The 17,529-nt window shown below is 39.1% G+C and overlaps 3 protein-coding genes across 10 annotated transcripts; 1 reads left to right on the plus strand and 2 right to left on the minus strand.

Annotated features, from left to right (window-relative positions):
• Window positions 1-963: 963 nt before the first annotated feature.
• Window positions 964-2,835, minus strand: LOC115059625 (ferritin, middle subunit). Of its 2 annotated transcripts, none has more exons than XM_029527224.1 (5): window positions 2,677-2,835; window positions 2,200-2,303; window positions 1,952-2,098; window positions 1,729-1,854; window positions 964-1,559 (listed from the first exon to the last, which is right to left on the minus strand). In XM_029527224.1, the coding sequence occupies exons 2-5, from the start codon at window positions 2,299-2,301 to the stop codon at window positions 1,410-1,412; spliced, it is 525 nt and encodes a 174-aa protein (XP_029383084.1). In that variant the 5' UTR covers window positions 2,302-2,303; window positions 2,677-2,835; the 3' UTR covers window positions 964-1,409. The 2 variants fall into 2 exon arrangements, with proteins under 2 accessions (XP_029383084.1, XP_029383085.1); XM_029527225.1 differs by having other exon boundaries at window positions 2,436-2,825.
• Window positions 2,836-4,290: 1,455 nt separating this feature from the next.
• On the plus strand, window positions 4,291-16,567 carry LOC115059884 (receptor-type tyrosine-protein phosphatase H). 7 transcript variants are annotated; one of them, XM_029527627.1, is made up of 22 exons: window positions 4,291-4,570; window positions 5,348-5,405; window positions 6,311-6,565; window positions 7,251-7,505; window positions 8,072-8,326; window positions 8,901-9,155; window positions 9,899-10,156; window positions 10,315-10,566; window positions 10,753-11,004; window positions 11,093-11,311; window positions 11,570-11,833; window positions 12,100-12,193; window positions 12,285-12,338; window positions 12,538-12,619; window positions 12,754-12,844; window positions 12,948-13,024; window positions 13,137-13,271; window positions 13,511-13,633; window positions 13,841-14,001; window positions 14,222-14,357; window positions 14,695-14,861; window positions 15,449-16,566. In XM_029527627.1, the coding sequence occupies exons 1-21, from the start codon at window positions 4,499-4,501 to the stop codon at window positions 14,833-14,835; spliced, it is 3,489 nt and encodes a 1,162-aa protein (XP_029383487.1). In that variant the 5' UTR covers window positions 4,291-4,498; the 3' UTR covers window positions 14,836-14,861; window positions 15,449-16,566. The 7 variants fall into 7 exon arrangements, with proteins under 7 accessions (XP_029383487.1, XP_029383486.1, XP_029383488.1 ...); XM_029527626.1 differs by having other exon boundaries at window positions 14,695-16,567; XM_029527628.1 differs by having other exon boundaries at window positions 5,357-5,405; window positions 14,695-16,567.
• LOC115059886 (putative nuclease HARBI1) lies at window positions 15,219-17,439 on the minus strand. The gene is made up of 2 exons (XM_029527633.1): window positions 16,648-17,439; window positions 15,219-15,783 (listed from the first exon to the last, which is right to left on the minus strand). Exons 1-2 carry the CDS (start codon window positions 17,342-17,344, stop codon window positions 15,407-15,409), a joined length of 1,074 nt encoding a protein of 357 aa, XP_029383493.1. The 5' UTR covers window positions 17,345-17,439; the 3' UTR covers window positions 15,219-15,406.
• Between the last annotated feature and the right edge of the window lie 90 nt (window positions 17,440-17,529).

The raw sequence follows: 17,529 nt of genomic DNA on the forward strand, positions 1-17,529 counted from the left end.
GAGCTTTTCTCTTCTGAGATGCGAGTGACCTCTACATTAAATTATGATTCTGATGTAGCACTGGTGTTTGGATCGATCCATTAGAGTGAAGAGATTGTAGTACATCGGGCTCTTCACTAATCCCCTCAGCATAGCTGTCCTCATAGTCAGTTGACAATCTACAAACGGCTTCCACTGCAAATTTATATTCCAGCCTCTCCATCCCTTGGTTTATCATTTTATTGTACAGAACACACACTGACACTTAAAGTGCCCTGAGGAGTAATTCCCAGGCACACAGCCATATGTTCACTCTGTGCCTTCAAACATGGAACAGTCTCATCCAAGTTTGCCTACTGAAGTGCAGAGTGAAACAAAACAGAAACAGCTACAACCACAATATACTTGATTGCATTACAAGACTCCATATAAGATGAACTGGCTTTTCAAGCTAATTAACAGACCCATTCCTACCTAAAAGAGCCACCCTGTTGATTTAAAGTACATATTGGAGACATCTTCAATTAAACCCCAATGGTGTTTTGCAAACACTGTATCTTGTTCTCGTTCAGTAAAATTCTTCAAGCTGAATGGATTAAAATAATCAAGATACCTTTCATCTAATTTCCTCCCACAACTGTACAATATTTGTCTAATTTAAATCAGACAATTTAATTTACCAGTGACAGGGTAAAATAGAAAATGCACCTCTTTGTGTTTATCTGCTGACGCATTTCTGTAATTTTTATCTTTGCCTCAACGTATAATTTATGAAGCAGACGCATAGCCATTGTAACCACAAACTGTGGGTTAGTCAAGTGTTAAACATTAAACTAACAATGAGTAAGCAAAGTCCCGCTGTTATCTTGTGGGTTCTATATGTCCAGACATAACATGAGGAAAGGTACAGACTGCATGACAAGCCAGGTGGACGTTGAGTTTACTATTAAACGGGCTTACAAGAAAGACTAACGAAAAGCAGCATCAGCATAATATCACTTTATTCAAACTTTGTATAATCTTCCAAATTTTAGCCTGACAAAAATATCAAGAATATAGTAGCTGATTCAAAACAGCTTTGATTTTTGCCCCCAAAAATTTATGAAGATTTAAAAAACAATGGACACAATGGAATACATGTAACATGATATAACGGAGTCAAAGGTGAGCAATTTCAATAGCTTAGGAAAATGCTAGTTTTCAGCACCATATCAGTGAGAACATTATTCTTCTACGCTGGCTTTCAAGAAACACTTTGGTATTTTCTGCTATTTTGCATTGACCTTCTCTTGTACCTTTGGAGGAAGAACAAAGTCTGGGGTGTAAAAAAAAAAAATAATAGTAAATGCGTAAAACTTTGATAACGGTCGAAGGAGAAAAACTGCACAGGTTGAGAGGCTCTTGACATTATAATGGACCTGCTGTGACCTTTACAGGGTGTGTTTATCAAAGAGGTATTCTCCCATAGATCCGTGTGTCTCAGACGCAGTGATGCGAGTCAGACTTCCAACATAATCACCCAGCTTTTTGATGGTGTCATGACTGTCGATGAGAAAGTGTTGCTCAACGAAGTCACACAGCTACAGAGAAAAAAAAAAAGTCAGTGAAATAACTATTAAGTAACTATTGAACACTGAACTGACACTGAAGTCCTTCAGAATGTGACATAGATTGAGACTCACATTTTCACTATCTAATATCTAAACTGTGACCTAGCAAATAGCGTTTATCTAACAGTTGCAGACGTACGTGGGGGTCAGTGTGGTTGCTCGCTCTGCGGTGCACATCCAGGATAGCTGTATTGAGGGACTTCTGATACTCGAGGGAAAAGGACATTGCATCCAAGCCACCTCTCCAATCCTCTCTACTTGGTTTCTGGAAAAGGAAAAAAAGGTTAATTGTATCATAAGTACATCATCTTCAATAATAACAGCCTGAGAATGGCATTCGCTGTAAGATATTTTGAACTTACCGCAATGGTCTGAAGCAAAATGCGCCCTCCTCTCATATTTTGATATCCCAGGAGTTTCTCAGCTTGTTCCCTCTCCTTCACAGAACGCTCCAGAAAGAAGCTGGAGAACTTGGGCAGGGAAATGTCATCCCTGTCAAAAAACATCCCCTAAAAGAAATAAAGAGCAAAAACAACCCGGACACATGAGAAAAAAGGGGAAATCCTAACATAAAGGGAAAGATATAGCTGTATACGTTTGAGAACACTACCAGGGAAAGGTAGGTGTAGGAGGCATTGAGCTTCAGGTTGATGAGTTTGTTGACGTCTCCTTCAGTCTCCGAGTGGAGGTTTTGTTTAACCACAGACTGCATTTCTTTAAAAAAAAAAAAACAAAAAACAGAAAAATAAATAAAAAATATTAATGCAAATGTGTTAGAATAAACTCAGATCAGCTGAGCCACTACTCTGATCTCCAACAGAGAGACGGAATAAATCCTTAACTCACCTCTCCGTCCTCTTTGAACAGACTAAGCTAACTCTTTAACAGCCGCTGATGAAGTGATGAAGTGATGAAGTGATGAAGTGATGAACTGATGAAACATCAGTCCGACCTCCTGTTACTCACCAGGCCAGCTCCCATGAGCTCACTGACCGCTGTTAGCATTAGCCTAGCGAGCTAACGCTCGGCGCTTACGCAACGTCCGCCGCCATTCACAGGTGAGGCTTACCTCGGTGCTGTCACTCACCTGCTCCGTGACAGACAACGCCAACTCCACTGTGTCAACACCGGGGCCGGGTAACAGCGGCGATCCCCGGGCTCACGGCAGCTAGCGTCGGACCCCTCGGATGGTTAATAGTCTTTACGCCAACCCCCTTTTTGTTTGTCTCCATCTTCTTCGGGTTTCATGGCGGATTATAAACCAGCTTTGCAGGTGCAGACCGCCCCCTAGCGTGTCCACTTTTTTATTTCTGTGTTCTGTGCTGAGCAGTGATTTTAATCTGTCCTGTTTATCTCCTCTCCTTATAGGGCCTCTCCCTCTCAATTATATTTATCACAGTGCAGCATTCACATGGAGCTGACTGTATTTTTTCTTTGTGGAGTGGACTCTTCCTTTCCAGTAAACTGCGTATGCTTTCTTGTTCTGATATGTAATGGCATCTCTCCAGATTTTTACAACAGCGCATTAACAGGAGCTGTTCTCACGACCCTTCACCCTGCATGCTGGGGACATATGACACAGTTCACAACAACACAACTTTGGCTAAATCACAACCTAATCTTATAATAAATAATAATAAAAGATTGCAGAGATGTGTGTGAGCACTAGCTATGATCAGAGTCTAATACGGAAGTTCATAAATGTCAGCTGTGTCTTTTTAGTGTGTGTCTGTGTGTGTTGGGGTGTGTCATTGAGGATGGGTTAGGACTTTGTTTCTTTATTTCCGTGCTGTCTTTCTTTTTTTATGCGTGTCAGAAGGAGAAAAGCATAGGCAGATACACACGAGTAAATGTGTTAACAGTGCTTGTACAAATGAAGACACACTTAATGTATGTACATATGTACAATACAGGACAGCCAGTGCCTGGCAATGCAGCCCTGTGTGTCAACTGGCCTGTCAACCTGTTCATCATATCTATTTTACAATTTCTATGTACTAAAATGAAATAAAGGCTGACTGACTGAGTGCGTGAGCTCATGCAATGTGAAGGAAACTGTGTACTTTGTCCTCATGTTTCTCCAGAAGAATGTTTTTTTCTTTGCATGCTACCATTTATTGAGTGCAACACGGCTATATAAGCCCATAAATAGTGTCACGTCACACATTCATGTTCCGCTTAAATTGCTTTGGTGATTTTTCTTTTTTGCAGTCACTTCTGCATCCCAACCACCAAAAAGTTATAAATGTCATTACCAGTTGAAACAGTGCAAAGGCGTGATTAGCAAATCTACAGTTGTGTGAAATCAGTCCACCTGAAGTGACAGTGATTTTAATAAAGAAATTATTCAAATAATGATTGGAAAAACTAAAAAAACTACTCAAACAGTGAGGAAAAACAACAAAAAATAAACACAACGAACAAGTTTTGTCTGGTAAAAGGAAATGAATACATCCTAATGCTATACAGGAGATGTCAAATATTAAAAAAGGATATCGACAAATAGATTAGCCTAACAGATTAAATATAAAGCAGCAACAGCTAATGTAAAACAGGACAATATACTTGATTGACCCACCTTTGACAAGCTGTACACTCTGACCGTTAATAAGGAAGTAAGAGGCGGGCCAAAGGTCTGTTATACAAGGCCAAAAAGGAGAAGCAGCTATTTTCTTTCACTTGCTAATATGAGAGGAGACCGGGTTGTGAAAGGAGTGTATGGTTAAGGATTAAAAGTCAACACAGTTGATTGGACTCCAGGCAGCTCAGACGCGAAGGAAGCCTTCACCAACATTAAATGTTGCTTCTGTCAACACAGCAGAAGCAGGAGTGAAACTAGAAGTTCATCCTTTCTCGACAAAGGAATTAGACAAGTTTTTAGCATGTTTCAACGCCAATAAGCCGGAACAATGATGAAGCCATTGTCTTTCAGAATAACCTCAAACCACTTGCCACTCTGTGTCTTCCTGAGTCTTCTCTGGGTAAGTTTTTTTTTTTTTTTTTTTCCACTTTAGCTGTGATCAGATAGTGTGCCTTCAAACACAGGTTATCCCTCAACACAAGAAAACCACAGAGAAGATTACATGTATGATATGTATCATGATGTAGCTTAGTGTGCTAAGATGTACAGAACACAAAATAGACTGTTACAGTGTGAACTTGATAGACTTTTTCAGATGGTGAAATTAGAGTGCATTTTTCTCAGCTGCATCTGTTCTGACTCACTTCCTTGATCCAAATGCAGAAATGAGGAAATAAGTCTAGTTATTATACAGTATTCTAGACAAGGTAATTTTTTTCAACATATACATTTTTTGTTTAATAAAAGTTTAGACATTTTAAAAGTAAGAAAACAATGAATGATTTTTTTCTGTGCTCAAATATCTGTAACTGATAAACGTAAATGTGATCTCAGTGTTGTGCCCACACAAAATCATCGCTTTTGTTAACATATTTTAGATTTATACAAAAAGCAAAATGACCAAATTAAACAGTTGTTTAAATGTTGTGTGCTTTATGGTTTTGGTGAGGTTTCGGCATCAGCTTGCCCTAACCCTAACCCTACATGCAAAATTGTTAATCAAAAATGTCTAAGCATAGTTTGTAGTTCTTGGACATTATGATACAGCCGCAAGATAAATGCTGAAATTTGCTTTATCCACACTGTTCTATGTCGTACCCACAGTCAGATGAACACATTTTTTTAACATTTGTCAGCTGAGGTTATTCCCCATAAATTAATCTTATTCTGTTTTAATGGTGTGCAGGGCACAACATTTACAGCAACTGAGCCCGCTACAACTACACCAATATCATGTAAGTATTTGCCTTCGACTTTTATATTTTGTTGGTGAAGGGAATTCCATCAACCATTAACTATGATTATCTTTATCAAAGTATCATGATAACAACAAAAGCATAGAAATGTGGGTCTTCCTGTAAAAGTAAATAAATGATCATCAGTGGTTATAATGTTATGGCATCAGTGAGCATCAGCCAGTAAAATGAACAAGATCAAACCGGCAATATTATTGATAATCTATCATCATATGTCTATCGGACATATCATACTATTATATACTATCAGATACTTCTTAATCCAAAATACATCAAGGTAGACCACTTCAAATAGATTTTTTCTCATTATTTGTAAAGTAAAAAAAGAATTTGTACCTTCTTCTCTCTTATTGTTTAGCTGTAGCTCCTAATGGTGTTACTGGGGATGTTGAAGTATTTGAACCTTTCTTTGCTGGTGATGCACAAATTCAACTATTGTGGTAATTCATCAGCTTATCCGGGGTCAGGTCACAGGTGTAGTAATTTGGTGTATTTATATTTATCTGATTGGATTGTTATATTATGTTATGATCATAAATGAAAATGTCAGCTCTTTGCATTTTTTTCAGTTCCTGACAGCATTAAGGACGTCCAAGTGTTAAACCAAAATGAGACTAGTATAGCTCTGAGCTGGGATAAGGTTAAAAACATCTCAATATACATCCTACAGTATTATAAAAATGATACCATACCAGAGCTGAAAATCAGTGCATCAGATTAATGGTCAGCAGAATACGTGGTCTCTTCTCTTACTGCTGGGACTGTATATGAATTCACAGTAACCACTGAATTTGAATGTGTTTTTATTGCTTGTAAAACAAACAAACAAATACTCCCACAATTTTAAACACCAGATTTTGTGTCTCTCCCCTCTTTTGTTTTAGTTCCTCCTCCTCCAACCAATTTTACAGCAGTTGGACAAAGTGAAACCAGTATAAATCTGCAGTGGGATAAAGTCAGTAATGATTCCAGCTATTTACTTCAGTACAATGACACCAAGACAAACATCACTGAAACAGACAATGACACAGTCAGCTACAACGTCTCAGATCTCACAAGCGGCACAGCGTACACATTCACCCTCTATACTGTGTTTGGAGGTATCACAAGTACAGGAGTAAACCTCACTGCATACACTGGTAAGAACATTTTCCTTTTTTACAGCGACAGAAAAAGATCCAGATCAGAGTCTGTACAGACATATACCACATATACACACACACACATACCAAGCCGAACCTCTCTTTTCCTTCCAAGTTGCCTTCATTTTTGTGACACAGATTCAATTAAGTGCTGTAAACATTCTTTGGATACTTTGGTCCTTATTGTTTATCTTTAGCTCCTAATGATGTTACTGATGATGCTACTATATATGTCCTGTATTTAAACCTGTGGATGTACAAAACCATGCTCTATTCTAGTAATTCAGTGCATTTATAAATATCTGATTATACTGTGACATTATGTTATTACCATTAATGAAACTATCAACTCTTTGTGTTCTTTTAGTTCCTGACAACGTTAAGGAAGTCAAAGTGTTAAAGCAAAATGAGACTAGTATAACTCTGAGCTGGGATAAGGTTAAAGACATCTCAACATACATCCTACAGTATTATAAAAATGATACCATACCAGAGCTGAAAATCAGTGGATCAGATTAATGGTCAGCAGAATACGTGGTCTCTTCTCTTACTGCTGGGACTGTATATGAATTCACAGTAACCACTGAATTTGAATGTGTTTTTATTGCTTGTAAAACAAACAAACAAATACTCCCACAATTTTTAACACCAAATTTTGTGTCTCCCCCCTCTTTTGTCTTAGTTCCTCCTCCTCCAAACAATTTTACAGCAGTTGGACAAAGTGAAACCAGTATAAATCTGCGGTGGGATAAAGTCAGCAATTATTCCGGCTATTTACTTCAGTACAATAAAAATGAGACAAACATCACTGAACCATACGGTGACACAGTCAGCTACAACGTCTCAGATCTCACAAGTGGCACAGCGTACACATTCACCCTCTATACTGTGTTTGAAGGTATCACAAGTACAGGAGTAAACCTCACTGCATACACTGGTAAGAACATTTTCCTTTTTTACAGCGATAGAAAAAGATCCAGATCAGAGTCTGTACCGTGGTATAATTTTTCAGTTCAAAGGTTCAAAGAGATGCTGTTCACTAAATTATATTTTTTGCTGATAATATAATTATAATTAATTAAATATTTGTTTGTATGTGTTTAAAACTCTTCTCAAAAACAATATTATGGTAAAGGCACATAGCTAATTTTTTATTCATGAAACTATCAATTCTTTGTGTTCTTTTAGTTCCTGACAACGTTAAGGATGTTAAGGTGTTAAACCAAAATGAGACTAGTATAGCTCTGAGCTGGGATAAGGTTAAAGACATCTCAATATACACCCTACAATTTAAGAAAAATGATCCCATACAAGAGCTGAAAATCAGTGCATCAGATTAATGGTCAGCAGAATACGTGGTCTCTTCTCTTACTGCTGGGACTGTATATGAATTCACAGTAACCACTGAATTTGAATGTGTTTTTATTGCTTGTAAAACAAACAAACAAATACTCCCACAATTTTTAGCACCAAATTTTGTGTCTCCCCCCTCTTTTGTCTTAGTTCCTCCTCCTCCAAACAATTTTAAAGCAGTTGGACAAAGTGAAACCAGTATAAATCTGCAGTGGGATAAAGTCAGCAATTATTCCGGCTATTTACTTCAGTACAATAAAAATGAGACAAACATCACTGAAACAGACAGTGACCCAGTCAGCTACAACGTCTCAGATCTCACAAGTGCCACAGCGTACACATTCACCCTCTATACTGTGTTTGGAGGTATCACAAGTACAGGAGTAAACCTCACTGCATACACTGGTAAGAACATTTTCCTTTTTTACAGCGACAGAAAAAGATCCAGATCAGAGTCTGTACCGTGGTATAATTTTTCAGTTCAAAGGTTTTTCAGTAACAAAGAGATTCTGTTCACTAAATTATATTTTTGCTGATAATATAATTATAATTAATGAAATATTTGTTTGTATTTGTTTAAAACTCTTCTCAAAAATAATATTATGGTAAAGGCACATAGCTAATTTTTTATTAATGAAACTATCAGTTCTTTGTGTTCTTTTAGTTCCTGACAACGTTAAGGATGTCAAGGTGTTAAACCAAAATGAGACTAGTATAGCTCTGAGCTGGGATAAGGTTAAAAACATCTCAATATACACCCTACAATTTAATAAAAATGATACCATACCAGAGCTGAAAATCAGTGCATCAGATTAATGGTCAGCAGAATACGTGGTCTCTTCTCTTACTGCTGGGACTGTATATGAATTCACAGTAACCACTGAATTTGAATGTGTTTTTATTGCTTGTAAAACAAACAAACAAATACTCCCACAATTTTTAGCACCAAATTTTGTGTCTCCCCCCTCTTTTGTCTTAGCTCCTCCTCCTCCAACCAATTTTACAGCAGTTGGACAAAGTGAAACCAGTATAAATCTGCAGTGGGATAAAGTCAGCAATGATTACAGCTATTCACTTCAGTACAATGACACCGAGACAAACATCACTGAACCATACGGTGACACAGTCAGCTACAACGTCTCAGATCTCACAAGCGGCACAGCGTACACATTCACCCTCTATACTGTGTTTGGAGGTATCACAAGTACAGGAGTAAACCTCACTGCATACACTGGTAAGAACATTTTCCTTTTTTACAGCGACAGAAAAAGATCCAGATCAGAGTCTGTACCGTGGTATAATTTTTCAGTTCAAAGGTTTAAAGAGATGCTGTTCACTAAATTATATTTTTTGCTGATAATATAATTATAATTAATGAAATATTTGTTTGTATGTGTTTAAAACTCTTCTCAAAAATAATATTATGGTAAAGGCACATAGCTAATTTTTTATTCATGAAACTATCAATTCTTTGTGTTCTTTTAGTTCCTGACAACATTAAGGATGTCAAGGTGTTAAACCAAAATGAGACTAGTATAGCTCTGAGCTGGGATAAGGTTAAAAACATCTCAACATACACCCTACAATTTAATAACAATGATACCATGCAAGAGCTGAAAATCAGTGGATCGCACGAAGAGCCAGCAGAATATGTGGTCTCTGGTCTTACTGCTGGGACTGTATATGAATTCACAGTAATCACTGTGTTTGAGACACTCAACAGCACTGGACACACATTTATTACTATTATTATTATTATTATTATTTGTTACTGGTAGGTGATGGTGAGGTATTTGAACCCTCTTTCTCTGGTGACAAGTTCTATTTCCAGCGGTGAAATTGAATGCTTGTATAACTAAGGTGTTATTGTTATATAATGTAGAACTGTAGAAAAACTGTATCAGTAATATTATATCGATATGAAAACTCACATATAGATATACCTCCTTTTTTCTCTCCTTTCTGCTCTGATATTAGCTCCTCTTAATGCAAAAGAGTTTAAGTCAGTCATACAAAATGACACCAGTATAACTCTGCAGTGGAAAAAAGTGGACAACAAACTCAACTATACACTTGAGTTCAGTGAAAGAGTGATAAATGTCACTGCATCAGAGGGATCAGAACCCGTGACATACATAATCTCAGATCTCAGAAGTGCAACTATATACAATATCACTCTCTTCACTGTTTTTGAAAGACTTAGAAGCAAAGGAGTAAGACTCGTGTCACTCACAGGTAAGAAGTTCTATCCCCGAACAAGGTGTTTCCATTTAATATCATGCTATTTGAGAAAAACTTCAGAATGGAATGAATCTTAAACTGGCACAAAAATATTCTTTTAACACATTCTGTCTTGCTATTTGTTCTTTAATATACGTGTGTTTCTCTATCAGCTCCTGAAAAAGTGAAGAATGTTACTGTGGAGACACAAAATGTGAGCAGTATAACCCTCAAGTGGGATAAGGTTGATAATGTCTCAACTTACCGCCTGTCGTATGATAAACGATGCACTCATATTGAGGAAAGCAGTCCTTCTGTTAATTATGAGGTTTCTTCACTTGCTGCTGGGACAAAATACAATTTCACTCTCATCAGTGTGTTTCATAATGTCAGCAGCGATGAATACACATTTGAAGCTGAAACAGGTGGATAACCTATTTATTTATTGTCAAATGTTTTCTTTGTGATCCACAAATTGTTGCGTGAAGCTCCATCTTTCATGAACAATTCCTAATGGGCATGCATTCATTCTTTTGATTTAGTTTCAGTTACAGTGCAAAGCTTTGCGCAAAACCTTTGTGGTTAGTAACAGCTTTCTTCCTTTTCATTAGTTCCACCATCGTTGGTTGGGGTCAACATCACCGAACGGTCTTTGACGAGCTTTACTCTGTCGTGGAAAAATGTGAAAAAAGACTGGAAATACCTGCTGGACATCAACGGTAATATCACGATGAACACCTCAGATGAAGACGTTGTGGCATATTCAGTCTCATCCCTCAAGCCTGGAACAAGGTATAACTTCAGTGTGACCACAACGTTCACTCAGCTCCACAGCGCTCCATTCACTGACTACACAGTAACAGGTACGCTCAGGCCTTCTCCTGACTAACATGCCCATTGCTGTCAATAGATGGAGGCTTTTGTCTGCAGCTGCTTTCTCCTTTGTTTCAGCCATGGACTGTTCCAGTGTACCCTGGCATGTAACTAGCTCATCAATCCAAGGCATGGTCAAAGGTGTGTTCACAAACGCAACTGCTGTTTATAATCAAAATCTGTCAGTCAGTCCTCAGGGCAGTAATGTGTCGTTCACCCATCTTGTGCCTGGCGCAACCTATGAGGTGTTGCTTGTGTACAAAGAGCTGGAACAGTGTCGCCAGAGGATAACCATCAGTAAGTATCGATTAGTTTCGCATTTACCTAATGTTTGCCTGCCAGCTTTTTAAAGGCTTCAAATGTGATGATTATCGATGCAGATTATTATTATTCATTCAATAATTACTGTTATTTTGTCGCAGCATTTTTCCAAAGTTTAGTAAAGCTTTAATGATAAATAAACATTTATTTAAACATAATATATTGTTTTATTATAATGTTTTACACTATGTTGTGGTTTGATATAAAGGCTTCTTTTTGACTTGTGTCATTCAGTTCCAACGAATGTACACGGTAGCTGTAGCTACCTGAATGGCGGCTCTTCCATCGTTGTTTTCTGGGATGAACCAACGGGTGTTTGGACTGAAGTGGAGGTGAATGTGACCGGAAGAACTGTCAAAATATATGAACACACGAAACGGCAAACCATAATATCTGCACTGCAACCTGCCAAGACGTATGAGGTGTCTTTAAGTTTGCTGTCTGGGGATCTCAGGAGTCATGAACCATTCATTGTTTTCTGTTCGACGGATCCAAGGGGTGAGTCGATGTGACTACAGTAATATAACGACCATGGAAATGCTGCTTTAGTATATTTCCTGATTTGAAATTTTAACAATATACTCTCATTTTTTCTTCAGTACTGTGCTTTGTTGCATCAGCTATATAATTTATTAGTCAGTCTTACAGTAAGAAATACACCCCAGAGATAAAATAAGAATAATTTAAGTGATAAGGACTTTTCTGTTAGGCTGAGTTTTTCATGTTTGTCTGAATGGATTTCATCCAATGTTTTCTCTCTATAGGAGTCATCGCAGGCTCAGTACTGGCTGTGTTGCTGTTTCTTGTCCTGGTCTTTCTGGCAGTCTTTATTTTGTTGAAAAGACCAGATTTCATCAGGTTAGTGATGCCCCAGTGACAATACTATGGCCATATTATCTTCCTAAAGCTTACTCTGCCAGTGAACCCCTTTGCTTCTTTCCCACAACAGAAATAAAACATTTATCAGAAGATCCAAACTATCCCAATCTAGTAAAAAGTGCAAGTAAGTTAAAGTTTTATCTCTTCATAATGGGAACACTGTTGTCAATCCATTTTAATGAAAGGAGTAAATTAGATTTTATGTACTAAGTTGAAATTGGAATAGAATTAATAGTTTGCTAGTTCTTAAATTAATGATATTTATTTGGTGAGATTTATGTATGCTGTCTTTCACATATATTATTGGGTACTTACCTTTTTAGAGAAATTCCTGTTGGAATGTTTCCAGACCACTTTAGCCAATTAAGTATGGACGAAAATAGAGGCTTCGTTCAAGAATATGAGGTAGTGTATAAAAATAAAGAAAAATTATTTTGTTCCCCATTTTCTTCCTGTTTTTGTGTAGGGTTGTGAAATTGGGTTTGTAACATTGTGGTCTTGTATTCCTTTGATCTTTAATCACGTGTCTCGTCGTTCAGGACCTTGTTCCTATTGGCACAGAGCAGACACGTAGAGCAGCTGTTCTGCCTGAGAACAAGGCCAAGAATCGTTTCAACAATGTCCTCCCATGTAAGCCCGTCCACTCACTGCACCATCGCTGTGGGAATGGTCCAGGTCCACTGATTCATTCTAGCTGTTACACTTAAACCACCCTCCATGTTCTTCATCTTAGATGACTGGTGTCGAGTGAAGCTGACTACTTCAAATCCTAACGAGACCTCTGACTACATTAATGCCAGCTACATGCCAGTAGGTATCACCTGATCACTCACGATCATGCAATAGAGCATGATACAAAAAAATAAACGCGTATGATATAGAAAGAGAAGTGTACATATTATCTTTAACAACTGCTATTCAGGGCTACAACAGAGAGAGGGAGTACATTGCAACCCAGGGTCCTCTGCCCTCCACTGTCGGTGATTTCTGGAGGATGATTTGGGAACAAAGGGTGAAAGGGATCGTCATGGTGACCAACTGTGTTGAGTTAGGACGGGTAAGGCCTCAGCAAAAATGCTAACTTGAAACTTTATGAGTCGCTGTTGTTCACTCTTATCACCGCTGTGGTATCTAAACTATAAAAATTCTCTTGGCCATTTTTACCTCGTGATTTTTTTTTAATCTCTAAAGATAAAGTGTTCATTAACACTTTCTGTTCTATAAGGCTTCACATATCTAATTTTGTTGTGCTTTTTTTTTTTTTTTTTCTTTTCGTTTCTTTGCTTCTGTTCCTAGACCAAGTGTGAAAGATACTGGCCTGCAGACAGCAAGCCAAACCTTCAGGGACAGCTCGTTATCACCCTCAGATCTGAAATCCAGGAAAGAAACTGGACCCTTAGGGAATTTAATCTGAAACATGTATGAAACATCTGCATTTCTTTATGGTTTCACTAAATACATTACGTTTAGTACTTAACTATGTCAAGATGGAAAATTATAAACTTTACTTTGCTGTCATAAGATGAGCTGTTTGAATTTTTACCTCAAGTATCAATTACCTGTCGCAATATTCGTTCATGACACAGTGCCACAGTATTTGATTTTCTTTGTGACTCTTCTAAACAGAAAAGCACGTCAGAAGAACGCATGGTCAAACATTTCCATTTCACAGCCTGGCCTGACCACGGCGTGCCCCTGGGCACCAATGTCCTCATCCAATTTAGAGAACTGGTGAGAAGGCACATCGAGAAAGAAGGGGACGGAGCACCAACTGTGGTTCACTGCAGGTACAGAATTTGGGCCTCTTTACAATCTAGATAGTAGCCTCTGCCATTTTTTGACACTTATTTGACAACCACCTTATGGCAACAAAAACCGAGCAAAGACCAAACACAGACACCCAGAAATAAGATCAGCATGGGATGTTTACTTTTTGTGTTGTTAATATAAAACTGAAATATCCAAATAAATAAATGATGATGATGATACCTGTTGTCTCTCTCTTAGTGCTGGCGTGGGGAGGACAGGCACTCTCATTGCCCTCGATGTGCTGCTTCAGCAACTTAAGCAAAAACGAGCAGTGGGCATCAATGCTTTTGTGCATAAGATGAGACTGAGTCGACCGTACATGGTGCAGACAGAGGTAAAAACCTTCATAAAAAGCTGACTCTGGCTGAGCTATGATACAAGCTACCTACCTTTTTTAGTTAGGCACCCATTTTATGGGTATTTCAAGTGTTAGAGCACAGCTGTAATTTTTAAATATAAATGTGACATTCTTACAAGAACCACACCTTTCCCGTAAATGAATTATAACAAACACAAAAGCTGGGTCTATATTGCTGGGAAACTGAGGCAATTATGTCTGTAGGAAGTGTCAGACTGAGCACAATGTGTACATATATAAATTACCTAAAAGAGTTCTGCTTTTTTTCTTTTTTAATTTAATTGACCAAGAACTTTCGCTTATTTCTTTTCAGTCCCAGTATGTTTTCTTGCACCAATGCATGATGGACTCTCTTGAACCAGAGACCGAGGAGAACATATATGAAAATGCAGACATGATATATGTCAATGCCACTGCACTTCAAGAGTTTTGTCAACAGCAGAGACACACCTAAACTCTACGTGGCCGTCAACAATGGCAGTCAGTCTTTTGTGCACTTAAAGAAAATTTGGTTTGAAAAAAAATTGACATACTTTATTTTGGTAGAATATGAAGAATATTCATGGCGAAAGCTTCCTGAATAGGCATATCACACTTTAAGATTTATTTAACCTTTTCATTGTTTTCCTCTAATCCAACTGTATATTATTATTGTTGTTAATATTATTATTATTATTGCTCAGGGAACAACACTCCAGATGACCGCAGAATGTTTTCAAATGACATTTATTAACAAGGAATAGAGGTAGAAAAAGAATGATTATCTATTTGTGCAAGAAATAAAATATTTTATGTCAAGAAAAATACCTGAACATACATATATATATACAATTTTTTTTTGTTTCAAACTGAACAGCAGCAGAAATGCAGCTAGCCTCAATGTAAACCATAAAATGTCAAGCTTGCATTGTAATCTTTCTCTTAGTTTCAGTGGTTGTTGGCCTGTTTTCTAGAGCAGCAGCATGTCTATTTTGCTCACATGCCCCCTGACCACAGCGGTCAGGTGGGCCCAGACCAATGAGGACTTAAGAGAAATTTAGATCGATGAGTTTCTGTCTGGCTTTCAGGGCCTCTGGGTTGACCTCCGACGTTGCTGAATGATGCTTGCCTGGATGGAGAGGCTCCAATTTGCCAGCTATGGGCGGTGGAGGGACCGAAAACTTTTTAGCAATGTTGTGCAACACGCAGCACGCCTTGATAATGTTCGACTTCTTGTTCAAAGAGGTTTCCTGTGCAAAACCAAGTTGCATCAGACACCTGAAACGTCTCTTCATTGAGCCCAGCGTCGTCCGCATGATGTTGTGCATCTTTGTGTGGGCCTCATTGAAGCGGATCTCGTTGTCCAGTTTCGGTTTAGAGACTGGAGTCAAAACGTGCTTGCTTAAGTGGTAGCCTTTCCCACCTGTTAAAGGGAGTCACAAATAAGTAAATTCAATACAGTATTGCAGAAATGCGACTTTAAATTATTCACCCTATATATATTATTATTTAATGTCTTTTAATTATGCTGCTGGAACTAAAAGTAAAGTGTGGGGGGTTTAAACTGGCCTTGCACTGAAGTCTGCCAGAAAATAACTTTTTGAACACCTGCTCAAAGAAAACCATTTTGACCATGACGAAGCAGGAGAAGTAAGCAAAGCAGTTTCGGGGCTACATAGGCAGTAAAAGGATGTGCATCATTTCCTGTGAACAAAGCCAATTCTCCCTTGTGTGCGCCAATATTCAGACCCCTTCCCCTTTTTGCACGCTCTTTGGGTACAATTGAAAGATTTGGTCACTGAGCTACACAGTTGTAGCTCTGAAAATGTAAATTATGTTTTTATATTTTTCATTACAAAGTGTGAACTGAAATTTCTTCACTGTACATGTTGGGACCTGCCTACTTACACTTATTAAAAACAATGAATAGCAATGACTGCACTGTGCAGGAATGAATCATTTAATGTGATAATCTCAGGAACTGAATGTCCAAGCTTACTCTTGACCATGGAAACGAGTTTGATTTCTAAGAAGAAAAAAAAAAAACCCAAAACATTTCAGCAGTTCCACCGCATGAAAGTTTGTCTCTGCAAATTATTCAGCGTACAGAAGACTTTGATTGGAAAGCCAGATCCCATTCAGCGGATAAAGGTCTGCGGATGATGGGGGAATAAAGTTATCAGATAAACTAAATAAGTGTGCTCACTGTTAGTGTTTTAGTGGCTGACACAGGATGGTATTCCCTCGCTCTTTCTGTGCACATGGCCCAGTCTTTGGTGTATCTTACCAATAACCATGTATGGTCCGTGCAGGTCATTCTCCATCTCCCTCCCTTTGAGTGAGGACTCCCACATCTCCTGCTCCTTCGTGCTGCCCACACAGCAGTGTTCAACACTGAGCAGGTTGCCGTCGCAGTCGCAGATGATCTGGCTCACCACGGAGGAGTAGCCCAGGCAGTTGACGAAGGACCTGAAGGTGCTTTTCTCGTGCCTGTAGGCGGAGGCTCTGATCTTGAAGTGGGCCGGCGCCAGGACGCCCATCACGTTGGGGATCCCGCAGATTTTCTCCGCCTTCAGCGCCACGTCGGCTCTGGCATCCCGGGTCTGCGGGAACGAGATGAACTGGTCGGTCATGCCGGCGATCACCTCCGACACGGTGCTGATCACCACCACCGCCAGCTCCGTGTGGCTCAGGCCGAGTCTCTGCAGGACTTCGGAGGACGACACTCCGTGCGCGTAATGGTTGAGCGCCAACATCACCATCGCGTCCACGGACAGCGGGGACGGCTCCGAGCCGGCCGTCCTCATCCGGATGCGGATCGCGTCGGCGATGAAGGCGATGCAGGGTCTGGTCAGGTGGAACATCCGGAACAAAGCCTCGTCGTCGAAGTCGTCGAAGCAGCACGGAGCGCCGCAGTCTGCAGAGTCTCCGTGTCCGAGCAGCTCCTCCTGCACCGCCAGCCACACCGGCAGAGGGAAAGCCATCGGTTAACGGCTTAATCACCCAGATAACTCTGCAAACGGAGGTCTCCCGTGTGGATAAACATGTGAGAAAGACATGGGAGCGCCGTCTTCTTCTCTCATCTTGTAGACGGTCTGCAACGCTGTGTTGTAGCGCCACCCAGTGGACAAAACAAAAACCTAAAAACCCACCGCCAGGCGCAGTTATG

Source organism: Echeneis naucrates, chromosome 19 (assembly GCF_900963305.1).
Source record: "Echeneis naucrates chromosome 19, fEcheNa1.1, whole genome shotgun sequence".
Taxonomy (NCBI): Eukaryota; Metazoa; Chordata; class Actinopteri; order Carangiformes; family Echeneidae; genus Echeneis; species Echeneis naucrates.

Bases quoted from the DNA above. Each gene is read 5' to 3' on its own strand.
- LOC115059884 (XM_029527626.1), top strand. From the start codon at position 4,499: ATGATGAAGCCATTGTCTTTCAGAATAACCTCAAACCACTTGCCACTC. The intron at 8,327-8,900 runs GTAAGAACATTT...CTTTTGTCTTAG, and splicing joins AAACCTCACTGCATACACTG to CTCCTCCTCCTCCAACCAAT. The intron at 11,312-11,569 runs GTAAGTATCGAT...TGTGTCATTCAG, and splicing joins TCGCCAGAGGATAACCATCA to TTCCAACGAATGTACACGGT.
- LOC115059886 (XM_029527633.1), bottom strand. From the start codon at position 17,344: ATGGCTTTCCCTCTGCCGGTGTGGCTGGCGGTGCAGGAGGAGCTGCTC. The intron at 15,784-16,647 runs GTAAGATACACC...TCCCTTTAACAG, and splicing joins CGGACCATACATGGTTATTG to GTGGGAAAGGCTACCACTTA.
- LOC115059625 (XM_029527224.1), bottom strand. From the start codon at position 2,301: ATGCAGTCTGTGGTTAAACAAAACCTCCACTCGGAGACTGAAGGAGAC. The intron at 2,099-2,199 runs GTAGTGTTCTCA...TATTTCTTTTAG, and splicing joins CCTACACCTACCTTTCCCTG to GGGATGTTTTTTGACAGGGA. The intron at 1,560-1,728 runs GTACGTCTGCAA...TTTTCTCTGTAG, and splicing joins GCAACCACACTGACCCCCAC to CTGTGTGACTTCGTTGAGCA.